This window comes from Seriola aureovittata, chromosome 2, assembly GCF_021018895.1.
Source record: "Seriola aureovittata isolate HTS-2021-v1 ecotype China chromosome 2, ASM2101889v1, whole genome shotgun sequence".
NCBI lineage: Eukaryota > Metazoa > Chordata > Actinopteri > Carangiformes > Carangidae > Seriola > Seriola aureovittata.
In genome coordinates, this window is record NC_079365.1 from 16,844,428 (window position 1) to 16,865,353 (window position 20,926).

At 38.2% G+C, this 20,926-nt stretch overlaps 2 protein-coding genes across 3 annotated transcripts; one reads left to right on the forward strand and one right to left on the reverse strand.

Moving 5' to 3' along the window:
• Positions 1 to 1,366: 1,366 nt before the first annotated feature.
• On the reverse strand, positions 1,367 to 9,742 carry LOC130184499 (solute carrier family 2, facilitated glucose transporter member 11-like). The gene is made up of 12 exons (XM_056400444.1): positions 9,611 to 9,742; positions 9,057 to 9,155; positions 7,938 to 8,098; positions 6,959 to 7,083; positions 6,631 to 6,760; positions 6,402 to 6,550; positions 5,975 to 6,162; positions 5,197 to 5,307; positions 4,739 to 4,840; positions 4,026 to 4,101; positions 3,185 to 3,312; positions 1,367 to 2,795 (listed from the first exon to the last, which is right to left on the reverse strand). Exons 1-12 carry the CDS (start codon positions 9,632 to 9,634, stop codon positions 2,577 to 2,579), a joined length of 1,512 nt encoding a protein of 503 aa, XP_056256419.1. The 5' UTR covers positions 9,635 to 9,742; the 3' UTR covers positions 1,367 to 2,576.
• Positions 9,743 to 12,130: 2,388 nt separating this feature from the next.
• tgfa (transforming growth factor, alpha) lies at positions 12,131 to 19,329 on the forward strand. 2 transcript variants are annotated; one of them, XM_056388125.1, is made up of 8 exons: positions 12,131 to 12,694; positions 13,433 to 13,462; positions 13,590 to 13,757; positions 13,973 to 14,155; positions 15,459 to 15,573; positions 16,340 to 16,489; positions 16,650 to 16,741; positions 17,548 to 19,329. In XM_056388125.1, exons 1-8 carry the CDS (start codon positions 12,655 to 12,657, stop codon positions 17,553 to 17,555), a joined length of 786 nt encoding a protein of 261 aa, XP_056244100.1. In that variant the 5' UTR covers positions 12,131 to 12,654; the 3' UTR covers positions 17,556 to 19,329. The 2 variants fall into 2 exon arrangements, with proteins under 2 accessions (XP_056244100.1, XP_056244108.1); XM_056388133.1 differs by lacking the exon at positions 13,433 to 13,462.
• The last annotated feature ends 1,597 nt before the right edge of the window (positions 19,330 to 20,926 follow it).

The following is a 20,926-nucleotide window of genomic DNA, read 5'->3' on the forward strand; positions in this document are numbered from 1 at the left end:
GAGACAATTTTTAACAGGAAGCCTCTGACAAACTGGAGGTGTGAAGTTAGAAATGAATGTTTCAACAAATCCTCCAGACTGTGCGACCATATAGGTTGTTTAGCCCCCGAGTGTCTCGTTAAAGTAGTGCCCCTGCTACTTAGGGAGGGACTTTCGTCATCATGTTTACAATAATACACAACAATAAACTGAATGAAAGACTCAGTCGAGTTGCGTTATGGGAGTTGCAGGCTCTATAATTTTTGGAGATTAGCCATTGTCGGAGACTAAAAGTCAGGACCCGATGCAGAGATTTTAATCACCCTTTCTTTCATCTGTTTCTCAAAAGTAACTGAACTTTATGGAAGTGCATCTTAGAATGCTGGACTGTCCCTTTAAAATTATAATTTGTTTAAAAATTGTTTTTGCACAAGATCTGTAGATCTTTTGTCTTTTCAAAATTGAAAAATGACAAACACTCACGAATACACTCACACACACACACACACACGCACGCACACACAGTCCCAAGATTCACACATTTCCATGGTTGCACCATTACACCAAATATAAATATTCTAATATTATATAAAATAATCATAATATATGATATAATATATTAAATATTATCCTGTGTATCATATTACTCATTTCTTTAGGATTTTTCCAAAATTCTTCACGTCTGGAATCTTTGTGATCTTCCTTGTCCTGTCACTCTAACCCACATATTTCCACTCATAGTCTGATATGGGATCTTCAATTTATCCTAGAATGAGGAGAACTAGTTAAAAAGAAAAAGGTCACACTTAAAATATTCTCATCATATCTTATATGCTTATATGCTTATTGCATCACTTTATTGTATGATACTTACTCAATGGGAAATATCCCAAACTAAGACGCCCTGCTCTAATGTCTTCATGACATCAAATTAAACTATTCTTGTCTTCATGTCTTGTGCATCATTTTATAAACGTTTCCTCAAAAATCTGTCTCATGTTTGGTACATTTTGATTCTTTGTGATTCTCTGATGCATTTTGAGGTAAGAGGACTTACGTGTCACAGTTTTGATGTTTTAAACATGTTTTATTCTGTAAAGTGAAGCTAAAAAAACCAAACCCCCAAAAACACCACAATACCACTTCCTCCCTGAACTCAAAGCAAACACTGTGGTGTAACGAATCTAAAATGACTGGTCCAATGAATTAAGTGTTTTGCTCAGTCATGTGTGTCTCAGACATAATGAAAAGCTTCCTGCCTGTTTGTTATATCACACCGTGTGATGTTATTTCATTGTATTATATCTGAAAGGGAGATTTTGATGATATGCATGGAAAATTAAATCTGAAAAAAGGGTGTTAATGTAAGATACTTTATTTGCTTAGATTCAGATCATTAAAACAAACAATAATGACTTTCATAGTCAACATAAACATTTTCCATTCATGTACAAACAGTGGGTCACTAATTTCAGTCTTATTCAAAAGAATTCACGCTCAACATCATAGTACCATTTACCTGAACGAGGTATGCACAATGCTGCATGTACAGTTTGTATTTAATAAGGTGCAAGTGAACTTGACTGCATGTCTTTGTTTTCATATAAATACATTCTTATTGAGAAGGTCCAGCATCGACCACACAGGAAAAAGCGCAGTACCCTGTAGAAAGACCTGCGTGCAGCTTATTCTGGCCTTTGACCTCCCAAACAGGAGACTTAAGCAAGGACTACTTATAAGTTTTGCCTTTGCTGAAAAGCCACCATCAGCATTAAACTGTTTACTTACCAGTCTTGCCAAGAGTTTCAGCCATCATTGTGTTTACAATACAAGAAGTTAGAATACTGAGGCAGGGCAGACTGGACTTTACAGTCACTCAGTCTCAGAAAGTGACCAGACGGGCCGACCGGACCTAGGTTAACTGGTTAGCATGCTAACGTCAGTAGAAGAAAAGAAGTGATAGAAATAAAAGCAAAGCAAGAGGGTTGCATTCCACTGATGGAGACAGCTCTTAGAAAGAAAAGACTGGTAACTAAACAGCTGTTAATGCTAATATTAGCTATGACGCAATAGCGAATCTTACAAATAACTAATTTAAACAAGAAAATATGTTACATATCTTAAGAAAATTCATTGCTGTTTATTTACTAAGGTCACTTTCATTCTACATTAATTCTGAAAACACCCTTATAAATAAATGTCAGATGTGTTTTCAGAGGTTTTTTCAGCCAAAGCGGGAACAAGTGTTCCTGCAGACCATCCAGTTATTTTTCAATTTATTGAATCACTTTCTATTTAGCAGCTGATTTCTTTTCTGCCACAGAGTTGGCTGAATATACTGTAGTTTTCATTAGCTTCGTTTCATGTTAATCAGTACACAGCGTAGCAGAAAATATAAGTGTACACACGTGAAGGTAATTCCTTTAAATGACCATAGAAAACACACTCCGGATAAAGGAGTTATAGTAGATCTAATATAAATGTGAACATTCCCCCATTACTGTCAGACTGCACACGACTTCTCCCAGTTCAAGCAGGTCAGGTCAAAGTGAGACATACAGTAGATGCGACTGTACGTTTCAGGAGAAAACGTCTGTCTACAAGGCTGTGGAAAGACACACTTCACCCAGCTGATACTGAGCTTGAGTTTGCGATGGACACTTTTTGTCCTGGCCTTTGAAGTTGAGCTTGTGGAATTCACTTGTGATGTCCGACAGAGACTTCCCCTTGGTCTCCGGCAGAAACAGGCCGACAAACAGCGCAGACAACATGCAGACCGCTCCGAAAGGCACGAAGCAGTACTCACTCAGCTCGCTCTGTGAGGGAAACGCAAAGGAACGCTTTCAGACTGACGTGAGGTATGATCTAAATCATGTGTAATAAAATGTCTAATCGTATGTCTCGGTGTAAGTCATTAACTTAATTTCCATATCTTAGAAACAAAATCAACAAAGATGAAGCGATGCACATCCTGCCACACAGTCCTCATAACTTCCTCAGATTGAGACTCTGAAAACATTTCTAACAAGTATTTTATGTTGCTTTTTCCTGCCTGTTATCCTAATGAATCCAAAACATGCTCACTTTGTTCCAAAATGTGGGTATAATTTTCGGAACAAAACACTTCATACATAAATATGCTTGTTTATTGTTAGCACATGTTTGTTGGAAAATGGTGTGCGGTTGGACGGACTGACGGACTGACCACCAGAAATGGGAAGATCATTCCAATGATGAAAAGGTTGAGCCACATCATGGAGCCAGCGATCATGTAGGCTGCGGGCCGAGCAGTCTGATTGAAGATCTCAGTGGGCAGAACGCCAGTCACTCCAGCTGAGAAAATAAATATAAAACATATTGATAAGTGTTAGAAATATTACTGAACACCTGCTAACAACTTGAAGAATGAAATATGTCACACTGTAAACAGTAACATGACAGTACATACAGCACTAACCTAAATACTAAGTAGTAAGCTGCTTCATTTCTCATCCAAGCAATAATAATCAACATTATAAAAGCTATAAATGTGTGATTTTACACATTATTGTAATAAAATATCACAGCACAGTCACTTCATTTGTACTGAAAATGGCTGGAAAGCAGGCCATAATGATTCCTAGTAGTATTGAGGTATTGCTCTATGTCATCTGAAATGTGCACAGAGGAGCCAGTTTGAGTTTTTATGTAAATGGAAACAGCTGTTGTGATGGGCAGGGAGCAGTTGCGTTTACAGCTCATTTAGATGCTAAATGACCTTCAACGTCCAAGTTTCTGTTAGCTTGTGATATATTTGGCATTTAGTTATATTTAGAATTTAAATAGTTTACTGTAGAGTTAGTACTTGGTGAGGAATGAGAAACAGTCATGATTGTGTTGATATAAGTCACCAAAATACGAAGAATGGAATTAATTGTGTACATATTAAGTTCAAGATTAAACTGGTCACTCTTGACTGTGTTTATTTTCATTTCACGATTTATCTTGAAACATTTTTTTGAGTGAGTCTTTCTGGTGTAAAATCCTGATAACAATATTACACTGACCTGGTCCCATGCCAAAGCTGAGAATGTAGGTGAAGATGCAGGCCATGCTCAAGTATGGCATCCAGGATATATAATGCTGTTTGCACGTGGGGACGAAAGTAAAATATCCACAGTGAACAACTCACAAACAAAAAGAAAATAAACCAGATCAGACATTCTGCCACTTTTATATCTCATAGATTGGTGAAATTATCTTCCCTTCAGCTCTGTTCTGAGTCCATGAAGTATTTTGCCCCTAAACATCAACTAATGCCTGAGTGTTGGCTCAGGATGCCTCCTAGTGGACTGACTGACTGAATGAGTGAGATGACCAGCCAACATCACATCACTGTTCTCACACTGGGTGTATTCCTTTATACAGCAGCACTGTGTTTCCGCGAACATGTGCAGTAAACGCGAAACTAAAATGAAGTAGTGATAAAACTTGTTTTCTGATTTTTAGGCTTTCTTTTATTTGTGACTGTGAGCTTCTGTAATGTTTACCCAGTGTACCTCATGTCAGACTCATGTTGTAGTTCTCGATTTGGTCAAAATGAATAATTTTCAAAAACTGATCTCTATCCTTAACCAGACAGTGCCACCATATCTACTCAGTAATTACTAAATGCTCATCACAGACAACTCACATAATTATCCCCAACGTTGATACATTTTCATTGTTAACTTGTATTTGGAAAAGTTAAGTGTATAGGTCATTTAAGCGTGTTTAATACCTCAAACGAAAGAGCGATTGTGAAGACAACAGCCCAGACGGTCATGAGGATGAACCCTCCCATCAGCATGAACCTCCGACCTTTGCGCTCGATCAGTAGGTTCTGAAAAATATTAAAATATCTATATCAGGCCGTGTTTCTAGTCTTTATGCTGAGCTAAGTGAAGCATCTCCTGCCTGTAGCTTCATATTTACCATAGAGTCTTGGCAAGAAAGTGAATAAGGATGTTTTCCAAAATGTTGAACTATTCCTCTGACATAAAGTTCATCATATCATGTTAATGTAGTGTCATATGCCAAAGTGTTCTATAGAGACAAAGAAATACACGGTGCACGGCGCTGATCTTACGCAGAAACTATGTCATCAGTCTGCTTTGAATCTTTCAGAAGAATGCAAACACATGGCTCCCTTTGCCTCCAGCTGGTTACATAAAGTGTGCTTTAACGATGGATACTTACACACATTATACAGGCCGTGAATTCACATGTTCCGGTGCCAATTGTGACATACTGGATTTTATTATCAGCTATTCCAGCCTCTTTAAACACATATGATGCATAGAAGTAAATCTGGAAGAAAAAGAACATAAGGAGACATGAGAGAACTGCAGAGCATCATCACAAGTATTTCAACTGTTGCTAAGCTGATTAAGCATTTTGTACACAGAGTAATTGTGTTAATACCCAGCCCCCTCTCTAAACCTGCCAAGCATGTGGTTAAAAGCCTTGAAACACGCGGGTATTTGGTCAGCGTTTTCTGATGAGAGGGCAACTTGATGCAGCTCTGAAAATCAGTCTAGATGTGTTATGAATGCTTATACATAGTAAAAATGTCAATATTAATAAATGACGGAGCCCTTTAGTCCTGTAGTTCATACTGCACATTTAAATCATTAAACAGTCTGTACACATCATTTACTGTCTATCATAGCGAGGCATGATGCTCCATCACCAGTATGCATTATTAATATGACCTGCAGGAACGTAAAGAAATCCAGACACGACGCAAGCCGCTGATGGGTCATCTCAAATTTCTAATCAACTGTTGGATGTAGCAGGAGGAAACTGTGGCCAAAAGAACATCTGATACTGTTACTGTAGAGCAATATCAGTAACACCGATCCTCCTGGGTTACATACGATTATTTTCAATAGAGAGACCCCTCAACAGCTTCAGAAACACAACATATACTGTAAAAAATCTCTCTGATTGTGACATTACTGCCTGTTCTTCTTACAGAGTCATTGCCACAGAGCTGCATGGCACTGCTGATGATCATGACGGTGATGAGCTGCCAGCGAACAGAGCGGTCAGTAAAGAGCTCCCAGGGTCGGCTGGGCCTCATGCCTTTGGTTTCAGCCTGTTCCTGCAGAATCTCATCGAGCTCGCTGCCCAGGACCTCACAGCCACGCAGACGTCTCAGAGCTGACCAGGACGAAAACCACAACTTTACAACCTGAGAACGTTCTGTTGTAACATATTATTTCACAATTTTTTCATATATATATAAGAAATATTTCTTGTTATTTTTGCTAGTTTGATGGTGGTGGAAGAAAGATAAAATGTACATTATTTCTCTCTGAGATGTTGAGCAGTGGATAAAATGGAAATACTCAAGTAAAGTACAAGTACATTAAAATTGGTCGACATATCACAGTACCTACCGTTAATACAAGCCTCTTTGTCCCCCCTGTCAATGAGGAGGTATCTGGGGCTTTCTGGGAACCACGGCAGGGTCAGCAGCTGAATGACGCCAGGAATCGCGTTACTGGCAAGAAGGTATTGCCAACACGGTTCACTGCCCAAAATCTCTCTATAAATAAAAGAACCAGAGTGTTACTGTAGATATCTTTGAAACCTGCGGCACACATTTTTATTTCATACAGCTCATACCTGAGTCCGACCACTTGTCCTAACACTACACCAAATGCTGTAAAAACAGCTGATGACAATGAGATAGCCCCCCGTAAGTGCTTTGGCGCACTCTCTCCAAAGTACATGGGTTGCACATTCATGCTGATTCCTGCAAAACAAACAGTGTCTTTACCTTTTATGTTTCCATGTCTCTATTGTTGCTTAAATGTCTCAGTTTAGTTCAGTTCTATTCAGTCTGCTGAAGGCAGGATCAATATATAATTTAAGGAGTAAATCAGAGTTTAATGTTTAATTTAGTGTCAGAGGGAAAACACATGAAGTATATCTACTGACATAACAAACATACCAGCATTTATTCCAACAAGGACCCGTGAGATAATGATCATTTCAAAAGACTTGGCAGCTCTGCTCGTCAAAGCTAAGAGTGAACCACTCATGAGGAAAATGTTGTTCAACAGCAGACATTTCTTCCTTTTGAAGGGGAAATAGAACAAAATTAACAGATTGCCAAAAACTTTTAGTGATCAATAAAGTTTAAAGAAATACAGAGTGAACGACCTCATGTCAGGCCATGAGCTCCATTGTTCTCCAACAACTATTAAAAACACCAATAGAAGTCACCGTGTCCCACACACACAGTCCTGCTGCCATAATACTCACTAGAGCAACAACTGTGTATTGATCCACCACTGAAAATAGCCCCAGCAAATGCACTATTTTATTCCTGTCACAGTAACTTTAGCTAAAAACTGCAGTACCCAGCTGTTTCGGGAAATGACTTAGCCTTTTTAAATAAATGAAACATTGTATTTGTGACCTGTTTTTAAAGATTTACATCTTCATTAGGTACCAGTGGAACAAACACAGCGTAAAGGAAGTCAGAAAGTCTTGAGAGATGAACAAACAAATAATTGGTTTTAGTCTTTTTTGGGGGGATTTGTTGACAATAAGAAAAAAGTAGAACAAAAACAGAATGATCCTTTAAAAAAAGGTGTTCTAGCATTGTTTTCTGCATATCTGCGAGTTCCACCTGCCAGTCTTATTTGTTGAAATTGCCATATTTGTTATCTTAGTTAAGTAAAAACTGATATCTGTTAAATAAAACTCATTTGTTTTAGTTACATCCATGTGTCTTCCCTTATTTGCTTTGTTCTGAGAGCCAGAACAGTAAATGATCAAAAACTCAATTCACTAAAGGGTCAGGTGCGTGTATACATGCGATAGAGGAAAGTAAATGAACAATCTATATATTCATTTATACATGTGTGCATCAATGAGTTGATCATTGCCTCTCTGCATGCTGCAATGAAAATGTGTTATATTACCTTCCGAAGCGTATGGTCATAGGTCCTGCGATAAGAGCCCCGGCAAAGCCCCCTAATGAGAAGATGGAGACAATGATTGTCCAGACCAGCGTCACCTGGTAGTCCTCCAACTGGATGTCCCAGCGCTCGAGGAATGTCTCATTGATGAAGGTTTGAATGAACTGTGAGAAAGGACAAGGTCACTAAATGCGCACTCACAGCCAAACAGAGTAGCAGTTGAAATTGACAATGATTAGCTCTGCTAGAGGAGTTTTTTTATTACCTTCTTAGTCTGTTTACATCTTGGTGGTGACGCACACTGTGATCTCTACCGTTTGGCGATTTTAATATAATGATTTATTGATAAATTTATTCTATTAACAGAAAGAGAGGCTTGATCTGCAGCATTAACAAATCATTTTCACTATCATTCTGAATGATCAGAATAAAATATCTGCTTCTTTTGGCAAGGTGCAGGATTGTATGTTGTTGGTGGAAGTTTGTGCTCTTTATTTGTCAGTGAAGCTGCTGTTGGTTTCATTGAACACTGAGGAAAGATCCTGCATCCAGAATAGGTTTCCACAGCACAATCTAACTGGATATGTTACAGTGAGAATGACTAATCACTGACACAAGTAGCCTAATTCTTGTTTGTGCCAAAACTGTGACCCAAATATGAAATAATACTGATGCTGGTCTGTGCAGCTCGTGCAGGGAACACAAAACACATATATAGAGATATAGACACATATGGTATTCATTTACCACAATGCCAGTCTTAGTGTACACTCCGCTGGCAGTTTATTAGGTACGCCGACAAATAACTTTTCAACTCTAATACAACTGTATGATCATTTTTGGAGGATGTAGTTTGTGGTGCCATTGAACTGTATTACATCATGCAGAGGGATGTTTCTGTTATTGATCCTGCCTTCATTAATATAAATCGAGTGGACCAAAAAATAGAAACACTTGTCAGCATAACACAGTCCAATTCAACTGCACCACAAACTACATCCTCCAAAATCATCATACATTTGAATCAACACTTCTCTAAAACAATATTAATAAAACCCGAATATTATACCATTCATGGAGGTAGGATTTAATGGGATTTAATTAGAAACATAAAAAACCTACAATTGTTGGGGCATTCATTATGGCGAGGTTGAAGCCATACTGAAGAGTTCCTCCAATGGCTGCAGAAGCAACCATTAGCACCAGTATCAGAGAGCTGCCCTGTTGATGCAAATACACAGACAGGCATGTACTTTACATTACATCATATACAAAAACATCTGCTTAAGAACTTGTTCATTTGCTTATGTACTGTAAAATCATAAATATTGTTTCTTGTTTCTTTGTTCATTGTAAATCTATTGTCTGTTTCAAATGAGACAGTTGCACCTGCAATATATGACAATATGACACACTAAACATTGCCTGTTTGGTCTGCATGTTTTGTCGTTGGGCATAGGTCTTTAAAGTTGCTTTGTTGCTAAGATCACGTGTAAAATCACATTAAAAAACAAAAGATCTTCAAATGGCAGTGTAACTTATAGGAACTACACAGTCACCAGATTCAGATTTTCTTCAAGAATTTCCTGCATGATGCTACCGGAGTCAACAAATCAAACAAGGGAATTCAACTCTACAATAGATTACTTATTGAAAGGTTTGATCGTCTAATTTACCTTCTGAGCACCCGAGTGCGACATTGTTAATCGAATTGTGGTGGTAAAAAGGTAAAAAAGTGACTTGATGAAGTCCGACAGCAGAGAGCCGCACAGGCCAGCCCACCTCCGGACGATCCGCAACAGCACAAGTTCGAACACGCGCCTGCAGCGCGCGTGAGAAGCAGTTAGGCCTCTTATGATTGGCTGCAGTTGCGCAATCAGCAGGTTACGCACAAGTTGTCAAATATTGAGCTGATGTCTTACCAGGACTCCTGCCATAACAAATGATTTAACGAGGGAGAAACTGCTCTGCGCTACACTGGAAGGTAAGAGTGTGATAAGAACCAATGACACGTACTGTTTTCAGTAAGTAATTAAGAACAACAACGCATGCGCAGTCAGGTTAGTGAGGTTTTCCATCTACCACAGAGGGAGTGGATGTTCAGGTAGGCAGGTGGGCGCTGACACGTCGGATTTCACTTCATAAATAACTAAATGAAGGAAATCTTAAACATGAATAAATCAGCTGCACACCGCTCTTGTGGTTCAGGCTTATTTTCATGAAATACAACTGTTATCTTCTAGATCTCCATCAGTGTGTATTTCATGAAAATAACAATGAAATGCGTCGTTTAAGCACCTTTATCTCTCATGTGAGATATTCAAATTCATATATGCCTATGTTCATTTTTCATTATTATGTTTTAGTCCAACAGACAGTTTTTTAAATAAATAAATGCATTAAAAAATACTGTTTTAAGTACAGGCACCACTGGCATATCACATACCCTAACAACAAGCATCCACTATGCATTATGTATGTACCAAGCAGTACTACTCCTAAGCTGGAGTAATACTACCTGGCCCCAAGATGTCTGTCTGTCTATTTCCATCAACAGGGCATCTCTCTGATACTGGTGCTAATGGTTGCTTCAGCAGCCACTGGAGGAACTCTTCAGTATGGCTACAATCTCGTCATAATGAATGCCCCTACAGCTGTAGGTTTTGGAGTTTCTAATTGAGTTTGTCATACTGTGTAAAGTGTGTTTGTGTGCATGTGATATCAGTTTATAGTAATGTGTTTAAATATGACTTAATTTAGGAAAATGCACCATGTATGCACATCGTAAACTAGAACAGTTAAGATGTTAAGTCTGGGCTAATAGACAATAATGCAGGACCTGCTTTTGTTGATATTGTACTAAAATTGTGCAGATTCCTCAACATATTTGCGGTTAATCAAATGATCAAAGCCGAGTGGAATGCAGTGAATCTGAAGCTTTAGGGGCCTGCTTCACCTCCAGTCTTGCTTCTACTCAAGGTCAACACAATTTTTTTAAATAATTTTTGTATTTGTTGTTATTTATTGTTATCATTACTATAATTATTGAGCTTCATGGAAACGTGTTCTTAGCAAAGTAACTGTTCTTGTCCAGCAGATGGTGCTGGTTTGAAATGTTGCAGGCTGCTACAACATGTTAATCTGTTCTTTTATTTCCACTTCTGGTCACAGTGTGAGACAGATCAGTGACCAGAAGTATAAAAGTTTGATGGTGAAATAAAAGAAATTGGTGTATGATTACATATATTATTAAAGAGGGTGCATCATTATTAAAAGGATCAAACAGAAGTTTCTGTTGCATTTTGAGCTTCAGATGACTGTGAAATGATTTCAGTCACATCCACCCTGACACTTTTTATTTTCATTTTTACAGAAAAATAACAACAAATTACTGTCATCTGAGTGTTTAAAAGGAAATGAAGTAAATAACTGTTTAATCTGAATATATACCATGAGGGGATATTTTCCTCTCTTAAATCAGTGGAGTGACAGATAAGAGACACATTTTGGATTATTGGGATGAAAATCATTTTCAGCTACTGCTGAAAGGAAGTGTAAAGGAAACACAGAGTGCACAGTTTCCCAGTCAGTTTGGGAACGGCTTGATTGTATCCGAAACACTTCACTGCTGCACTTTCCAGGAAAGTTTGGCAGCTTTTCTGAACCTGATATGGGGCACAGTGGCAGTGAGTGGCACTGAGATGGTCCTTTGGAGCTCATGAATATCCACAACAAATTCCATGGGAATCTGGCCAACTTTTGTCAAGATATCTCATTCTGGACCAAACAGTTTGACAGATGAATGAACAGACGGACCAGAAAAGCTCTTCTTAGGTCGGACTGCTTTAAAGCAAAACAAACAAACAAGAAAAAAAAGAAAAAGAAAAAAGAACTTTTGTTAATTTTAGAACCCAGTGAATCTGATAAATCTGTTTTCAGGAGAAGACATTATCTCAGTTTTATTCATATAGGCTCAAAATTAGAAATCACAATCTTTACAACATAAAAATACTAACATGTCAAATAAAGGCTAAATGAAAAAAAAGTAAAACAAAAAGTGTAATTTAATTTCCATGAAATGAAACTTTATCTTAAAATATTTATTTATTTAAAATACCTTTTTTTCTAGATGTTTCATAGACTCTTATGTGCGCTCCTGTACATTTTACATGTCATTTTAATTTAAATATATATTATTGATAATAATCCACTTGTCCAGCAAATGGCTAAAAAAAAAAAAAAAGGATTATGGAGCAGGACACACACTTTGTTTAGGATTAAATCAAATGCATGAGTGAAGAAAGAAAAGAAAAAAGAAGAAGTGTCATATTGAGGTCATAATGAGACGATGCCTCCTCCTCCCCCTCCCTCTCTGTCTCTAATTGGTCAGCCTCTGACAGGATTACACGAGTTTCCTCAATTGAACACAGTGAAGTTAGACGCTCGCTCATCCTGCAGGAGAAGAGGAAAGAAGAAAGAAAACACGAGTAAAGTGACTTTTTTTTTGTACCACAGCATCTCAACTATCAGTTGATCACACATTTGTCTACAGACCTGCTGTGTGATTGAATGCATTTTCCCGTGCTGATGGTCGCTGCTGCTCGCTGCCGCTCGCCCAGGAGTCTGCAACACTTATGACTAATGTGGTTTCTTAACACACGCCCGCAATTCACTGAAGCTGCTCTTCAGGTTTCTACAGTTTAGGCTTCAAATCGTCAGAATGACGCGGATTTTCTGGGATACAATTTTTCTTATAAGCGGTGAGTAGCCCATTGCAGGGGAAATTAGTAAATCTGATCTTGACTTGTCAGTTTAGGTTTAGATAAATGTAGAAATTAAAGATTAAAGTTAATACAGTTGGATGTGAGATGACACCCCTCAGTACTGTTCACTGATGATTGGATATTATTTAATATGAATTCAGTAGATTACATTACGACTTACCATGGGTCACTACAATACTCCTACTTCTCTGTGCTACTCTATTGATTTTATGGTTGCATTATCCTTAATGAGCTTAATGATTTTTTCCTCTATGGTGGAAACAGTATGCCTTTAGTAAGTTATTCAATGAATTTATATAAAGTGGATGTATTATTTTGATGGATTTATGTGCTATATGTTTTTATGGTGGTTCCTCTGGCTGTGTTTTTCAGCTGGATCAGTATCTAGTTGAGATTGCGTGTCTTCACAGGACCTTGTGTATTTATAGAGCCTTTGGTTTCATCCTTTTAGTGGATGCTTGACCCTGTTACTATTGTTGGGTACCAGTTACTCAATGAAGCATCGATATTACATTGAAGACCAGGTCACATGATCATAGCAGCACAGCAGCAGATTTGCTGGGTTTAACCATCAGGTTGTTCATCTTATAGTAGGATATGTGACACTTGGTGTCACATATTCTAATGTGGCATATCCTGGTGTCTTGGGGTGGGGGTGTGGGTGTGGGTGGGGGAATCACAATACAGTAATATATATTTTTTATATTCCTATAGGTACTTTTAGTATGTCTGTGGTACTCAATGGTGAGTTTACAGTGAACTTTTTGGTATTTCTGTTATTATATTCCTGCAGGGATTTTTTGTTCTTCCTATAATTTTTCACATCAGGACTGTATCAAATTCTAACAGATGTTTGTTTTCCTCTCTGCAGGTTCCCTCTTTACATTTGGAGCAGGGCCGAGCAATTCAACAATTATTGAAGCTCGTATTTCAATTGATACAAACTCCACGGCTGCTCCAAATACCTCCACAAGCAGCTCTGCAACAACCAGCAGCGCAAGCACCACGACAACTACAACTGACATCCCTACGGTTAAAAGTAAGTCTGAGCACAGTCATATTAAGATGGTGAAGATGTAGGGGACAGTTCAAGCTCATTGTCCAGCCAAATGTCTTCCGTCTCTGTAGTGCTCCTTCCACACTAGGAGCTCTTTATCTGATATTATACTACTGTAGGGATTTGTAGTTATTCCTATGATTCTACACATCAGACTGTATGATGTGTTAACAGCTGTTTTATTTTCCTCTGTGCAGATTCCCTCTTTACATTTGAAACAGGGCAGACCAATTCAACAATTATTGACGCTGGCATTTCCATCGCTACAAATTCATCTGCAGCTCCAAACACCTCGACAAGCAGCTCTGCAACAGTCAGCAGCAGAAGAACCACCACCACAACTATTGCAACTACTACCACCAGCATACCCCCAGTTAAAAGTAAGTTTTAGTGTAGTTGTGCCAAGATGCAGGGAAGAGTTCAAGGTCATTGTCACTGCATTTCAGATGAAATGTGCCAATTGTCCTCATTGCAGCCCTTGATACACTCTCACTGCAGCGTTGCCTCCACAGCAGGAGTTCTCAACACTGTAAAGCTTCCCACTGAGCTGCAGTGCATCAACATTATGCAGACAGTGTGGCGCGCACTGATAATTGATCCTCTTAGCGTGAGTGAGGGCAGCAGTTGTGGTAAATTAAAGATTATGAGCAGTATATTCAGCAGTTTCACAAAAGCTGCACCTACAGTATTAGGTTATTATGTGAAAAGCACCTTACTCGCCCTAAAGGCTGGTTTCTGTCTCAATGTTCTCATTCCACTGCCAAAATCACATGGAATGAGAGAGGGGTTGGTAGGCAGATGCCTCAGGGACAACAGAGGGCTTTCACAGAGTCTGAAAGAAGGAGACAATACATGTAGGCTGCAATCCAAAAGCCCATTTACCTTTGGAATGGAGTGTGTGACGAAGGCTGTTGTGCAGCTATCTGTCTGGATGTTCATGCTCTTCCCACCCTGAATGCCACACTGTGGCATCTGTTTCGGCTGCTTGTGGAACACTGACGTCTGTTTGAGTCAGTTATGTAGGAATTTGTCTGACTGTACAGCTTGTGTGTTAAAAAAAAAAACAAACAAATGTCCCAGTTTGTCTGGTTGGTTCATTGAATCTGATATTTTTGGTCTGCTATTTTGTTTGTCAGAGTGAAAACTAATATAGTTGCTTAAAAAAAAAAAAGTAAGCTACAATAAAGGCCTTAAATTCTGCTAAAGAATAAGGGTTCCTGCAGGGATGTGCGCTCTCCTGAGTCCTAATGCAGGTTGATGGACAGAGGTTTTTGTTTGTCGTCTCTCACCGGGAGTTTTCTTCGACTTTTCTTGACTCTAATTGCCCCTCCCAGGTACAATGAGAGATATAAGCCATCACACATCCACACGCAACTGCGAACAAAAGGCTTCAGTCTACCATTGGTGGCGTGGGTGTCAGCTTTAGGATTTAGAACATGTTGTTGTTTCAGGTCTCTGCGAGATTAAGGCTATTTTTAGATTTATGATATTCACCTGTGTCATGTTCTGTACGCTGACTAAGGGCAGTTGAATTAAATTTAATACTGTAATTCACAAATGTAATTCTGCATTGGTTTCAAGGGGTGTGAGAAAAAGCAGAAACACGGTCCTAAATTTTCAAACTTTTCTTACATAAATGTCTCTCTCACAATGTCAATGATGTCTCGTGGTACATCTTCACAGAGTTCGTGGCTGCAGCTGTTCGGTCTCATTTCGATGACTGTCCAGACTCGCACCGCCATTTCTGCTTCCACGGCACCTGCCGCTTCCTGATATTAGAGGAGACGCCTGCGTGTGTGTAAGTCCACACTTCGCTCAATATTAAATTCTGTCCTTTGTACATTCATTGTTCAGTTTTCTCTCTGAATCTGATGTTTAGGAATGGAAGCATAAACTTTAAAATCACCTAATATAGCTGAAACTACGCTCAAAATGAAATGAGATACACAGTTTTGTGAGAGTGCAGTCATAGTAATTACAACCTTTCACATACACTTTACCTGGGAATATATGTGCAATTGAAAGCACTCTTCTATTTTGGTCATTTAAAGCACTTTGAGCTTCATTTTGCAGTGTGGTCTGATTGGTAGTTTAAAGTTCTGAAATTTACTTTATGTTGGAACAAAATATTGTCATCCTTTTTAAAAGAAACATTAGTGAAATAAGATCTAAAGCCATTAGAAAACTTGTGCGAGAAAGCTGAAGTTGTGGTGATTGTGAGAGGAAACTTGCATGCAGTTTGATGCTGCTTTAGGAGATGCTTTAATCTAAGTGGACAGAAAAACCCCAACCTTCCCCTAATGTGAAAATGTAAAATGTACTGACTGTTTTCATATTATAAGTACTTTATTTTCCACTGGACTGCACAGCCCTGTGGGTCTTTTTAATTTTAAAATCTACGGGAAAAATGTGCTCTTAGATTGTAGCAGTTTTAGCATTTCTCAGGTGCATGACATCAACATGATTAGACACAGATTAGTTATCAACATCTGGAGGTATTGGTATTCACCTGTTGGCCAAAAACACTTTGATTTGAGTTTTTATAATTTGACTCCATATTTCAGGTGCCATCCAGGCTTCGTCGGGATGAGGTGTGAGCATGCAGACCTGCTCGCTGTAGTAGCAACTAATCACAGACAACAGACTGTTGCCACAGTGCTGGTGTTGTGTGTTATTGGGTGTGTTCTGATCATGGTGTTGTGTACACTTTTACAGTAAGTAATAAGCACATTTTGTTATATTTTCTTCTTATATCAAACTGTGTCTAGGATAACAGACATAACAATATGAGGCCGGTACATTTTTCATGGAAGGAATCAAGTGATGAACTTGATGCCAGAATGTTTTTCAGTACTCAAGTCTTTTCTTATTTAGTTGCTGGTGGAGGCAGGACTGTCGCAGGCGGAGTCACGCACATCACTACGTCCCAGAGAAGCACATAGCATCTTGCTATCCATCTGAGAGCGGTACCTTTCTTTATTTCTTTTTTTTTTTTTTTAAAGTGCATTTCTAAGGTTGTGTTTGTTTTTATCTACCAGCTCCTGGTGATGCAAATAACCAATAAATGAAATTAAGGCCTAACAGTTGATAGCAGTGAAGAATTGCATGAATGTGGATAGTCCAGTGCATGTTGTATACACATGTATGGGTAGAATAAAGAGCTCTACATTTCAGCTAAAAAAAATCAACAATGTGTCTGTTTCTCAATACTTTCAAAACTTTCCAACTCTGTCTGTGGTGCCAAGCTGTTTGTTCTTAATATAAGTGTTAAGAGGTCATAAGTATGTAGTTTAAATTTCAACAAAAATACTTCCCTGCCGGACACCTGTAGTTACTCAAGCAGTAGTAAACAGGAGATTATTTGTAGGGGACTACTTTCAGCAGTGGATTAATAAACATTTGGCACACTAGGGAGTATTTATGGCAGCATGACGTATGTAGGATCTACTTAAAATAAACTACAGTGATAGCCATTGTAGTTTATTCATGTTCAGGGTGAACATGTCGCCCAGTTAAATGTTGTGGCTCATTGATGTGTTTTTTTTTTTGTTTTTGTTTTTTTTTCTTAGTCTTAAGAACAGTTGAGCTCTATAGCACAGATAAATAAGCACTATCAGCCAATACTTGTTAGCAGGTTTAGACCATTGTTTTTTGGGGGTTCTTTTATGGGATTTTTTGGCAATAAGAAAAACCTATAATGTGCCCAACCCTATTCTTAAGATCTTGCAGTCATTACAGGAAAGAACTTACCTGCTCATTATTTCCCTTTCAGTGGTTTGAGAAGACGTCTTGATGGAACACGAGCTGCATCATGGCGTGTTTAATTTTCCTCATCTGTCTGGTCCGCAAACCCTCAGGATTGCATCCAAAGTGGTATTCACGTGTTCTGCTCAAGCAGACCTGGCCAGAGGCGAAGAAGCATTATCTGCAGTGTGGGGTGAGGTAGGCCTGCTTGATGTGGGTGGTTAAATGTTCCATGACATTTTTTTTTTTTACATTGACTGGGAATTTTGGACTGCAGCAACCTAGGAACGTGTTTTCTTCACTGTTTGATTCTGTGGAAACGCACGCAAAACTGCAACAGTCTGTCTGAAGCTCTGAAGCTGCTGCCAAATCCTACATAGGGAGAACTCCGTGTGTCCTGATTACTGCTTATGGCTGGCCTAGAGGACATGTGAACTGATCTACGAGGCCATTAATCATACTTCGCAGATGTTGAGTAGGAAAGGTGTTTATTTTGGGCTGCGGGACAACAATAATTCATTGACTTAAGTCAGAAGACCCCAATTCCTATTTTTGTCTTTTAATATCTTCGCACACTTTTCATCAGAACTCTACAAGCACAGAGGACGTTTTTAAGAAAATACGGTGGGGAAACTGATGCTTTAAAAACATTTTAGTGTCTGTTTTTAAAGAAGGAACTCACTTCACCTGACAGGAGTAGGAATTGTAACTGGACTGACTGCTAATGGATTAAAAACCCTGGACATACATGGACTTCCATCATTAATTATGCACAAAGGTTGCAACTGAAAATTGTTTCAATATGGTTTTCGTATGCATTGGAGGAAAAAAAAAAAAAAATCATTCAGGTGTTATTTCAAATGATTTGATGACTCCAGTATTGCTACTGAAGCGAAAATATCTGTCAGTTTTATTTTTTATTCCTGAGCTGTACTTGAACATGTTCATGCATCAGAGGTTTTTGATTTGCAAGCTATAACTGTATTGACACATGCACATCCTGGGTGGCCACATTGTTTTTATGGTACTATGGTAGAATTGCACTTTTCTGCAAGCTTGCTCACTGTTCATAAAAAAAAAACAAAACCCTGCACTTACTGTACGTTGTAGTCACTTGAAAAAGCGTCCACATAATGAGAGATGCCAAATACACGTGTTTCCACCTTTGCCTCAATGAGCACTGATGGGAAGAGGCGCATGGTTTGTACACATCCTCTTAAGCATGCATGCACTTAAATCACGGCTTGTATTTTTAAAGAAGCAACACAAAATACTTGTTTATTTCAAGTGTGTTATAGCATTGCCTCTGCTTTGAATTCAAAAACTTTTAAAGTGAGAAAAACCTCTGAAGTTTAAAAACAAACATATTTAAGATTTTCTGAAGAAAATGGAATTATAATTGGTGAAAGAATTAAAAAAATGATTATTACAAACTGACACGGATATAAAGTGTGTACATGCTTTGTGTTATAAGACAAAGGAAGAAAAAATTTCTACTATAAAATGAATGTGATGGTATTTATATGCCAAAAGACTGTGAGGGGATGATATGCTTGTCTTTGTTTACAGTATCTGATATTTACATTCATAATATGTGTTAATGTTTATTACAGCATTGATGTGTAAATATCAAAAACACACAGAAATATTCTGTGTATATATGTATATGTATAGTGTCAATACAAAATCATCTGAAAAGGGGATCCCAATGTTGATTAACCCTTTACTCTGTCAGATTTATGTTGTCACAATTGGAAAACCTCCATTATCTGCATTTGTTTTCCAATGAAGAATTAAAAATGCAAGTATGTGTTGGTGTCACTGTATTTTTTATTTATGCACTTATTAATTATTTCTCCATCTCTCTTGAGTCTGTTTTTTGATTCATCGCGTGACCCTCTTTTCACTTCTGAAGCTTTTTCCTTTTTTCTCTCTCTTCAAATACCCTGATTTTCTGACACTCAGCTCTTCTATTTTTCCTCTTCAAGACAGAAATGCCAACATGAAACCCTGAACCTCAGGCACAATTGAACAAAGAGCCCAACTCTTGAGTGCTTTTATAGCTGAAGGAAATATTTTAGTCCTCTTCTATATTGCCATTAAGTCTTATTTATTTATTTGTCATTTAGAGTTCACAGAATTTATACCTATTCATGTTAAAATATTAGTTCACTGTAATAAGACTGTGTCACAAACATCCTGTTTGTTTTATTATTTCCATTATATGTCATTGGTTTGACGTCTTCCCTCATATCGCTGGATCTCCTCTGCTCTTTCCTTTTCGCTCTCTGCATGAGGAGCTTCGTTTTTTTGTTTTGCAATCCCATTATTGTCTGCAATTGGATTTCAGTGGAGCCCTTTAGAGCCGTCTGGCTGAGCTACTAAACCAGCTTTGAATTAAGCAGCTCTTGTGGGCGCTTCCCTAAAGATACACAATACCCTTTAACATACAAAGCATTGCAAGGGGAACCAAATGAAAGCAAGTGAAAACAAGGCAAAGGAAAGGGAAATCTTAAGGGATTTATTAAAAACTGAGTGTTGATTCACATTTTTTTTTTCAAGTGGAAGGCAGTTTTATGAAAATCAGGAAAGTCTCTTGAATTCTTTACATCTGATTTGGACAAGTGTCAATCCCTATTCCACATAAGAGGCTGGGGCTCTGCTTTGAATTGCAATGCCATTCTGTTTTGTTTTTTTTGTCTCCGCTTCCTCCTCTGGTCCTTTTGATACTCAGCCCAACATTCTCATTATCTGCCTCTGACCAGATGGTTTGAAATAAGAGTATTTACAAAGGTATTAGGGTTAAGCAACCCTGCCATGTTCTCCTAACTGCTAAGCACTGAAACAAATCATTAGGAATGATGAAAGCTCTGTACCTTCAGTTAAAAGGTCACGTCACCCAATTCACCTAAAAAGGGATGTAATTTTCACTGGTAACTGCTCCTAAGTGTAAGGGCATGGATGTAGGCTAATTATATTTCAGTTTATTTTTATAAATAGAGTTTGGCACCCATTCTGTCTCCATGCTTCCCTGTTCTTCAAGTTATTATATTATTTGTCAGTGTTACCTTTAAACGCTAATGGTGACAATCTCTAATCTTTGGTTTAAAATATTAGTATTTATACTTTACAAATAAAAGAAAATCATACAAAGCCACAAAATAACTTAAAACATTCTGTTGCGACCAAAACGATTTATTGGGTTAGAGTTACCACTAGAAAACATCAGAAAATAGTGAAAAAAGGTCATTCCAGTTGCACAGATTCCAAGGTGACATTTTCAGTGTTTTGTTTTGTTTGAGCTACAGTGTAAAACATATGCCATCACTTGAATAATCATTGCAGCTCTACTCCCACTAGAATGCTGCATGCAATGTTTGGTTAAGTTTCAATTTGTGGTCAAGTAA

What these genes read in the sequence shown, in the direction of transcription:
- LOC130184499 (XM_056400444.1), bottom strand. Translation starts at nt 9,634, where the DNA reads ATGTCGCACTCGGGTGCTCAGAAG. An exon ending in CCTTGTTGGAATAAATGCTG is followed by an intron (nt 6,761 to 6,958) that starts GTATGTTTGTTA and finishes TTTGTTTTGCAG; the next exon opens with GAATCAGCATGAATGTGCAA. An exon ending in CAATCGCTCTTTCGTTTGAG is followed by an intron (nt 4,102 to 4,738) that starts GTATTAAACACG and finishes ACGTGCAAACAG; the next exon opens with CATTATATATCCTGGATGCC.
- tgfa (XM_056388125.1), top strand. Translation starts at nt 12,655, where the DNA reads ATGACGCGGATTTTCTGGGATACAATTTTTCTTATAAGCG. An exon ending in TATGTCTGTGGTACTCAATG is followed by an intron (nt 13,463 to 13,589) that starts GTGAGTTTACAG and finishes TCCTCTCTGCAG; the next exon opens with GTTCCCTCTTTACATTTGGA. An exon ending in GAGGAGACGCCTGCGTGTGT is followed by an intron (nt 15,574 to 16,339) that starts GTAAGTCCACAC and finishes TCCATATTTCAG; the next exon opens with GTGCCATCCAGGCTTCGTCG.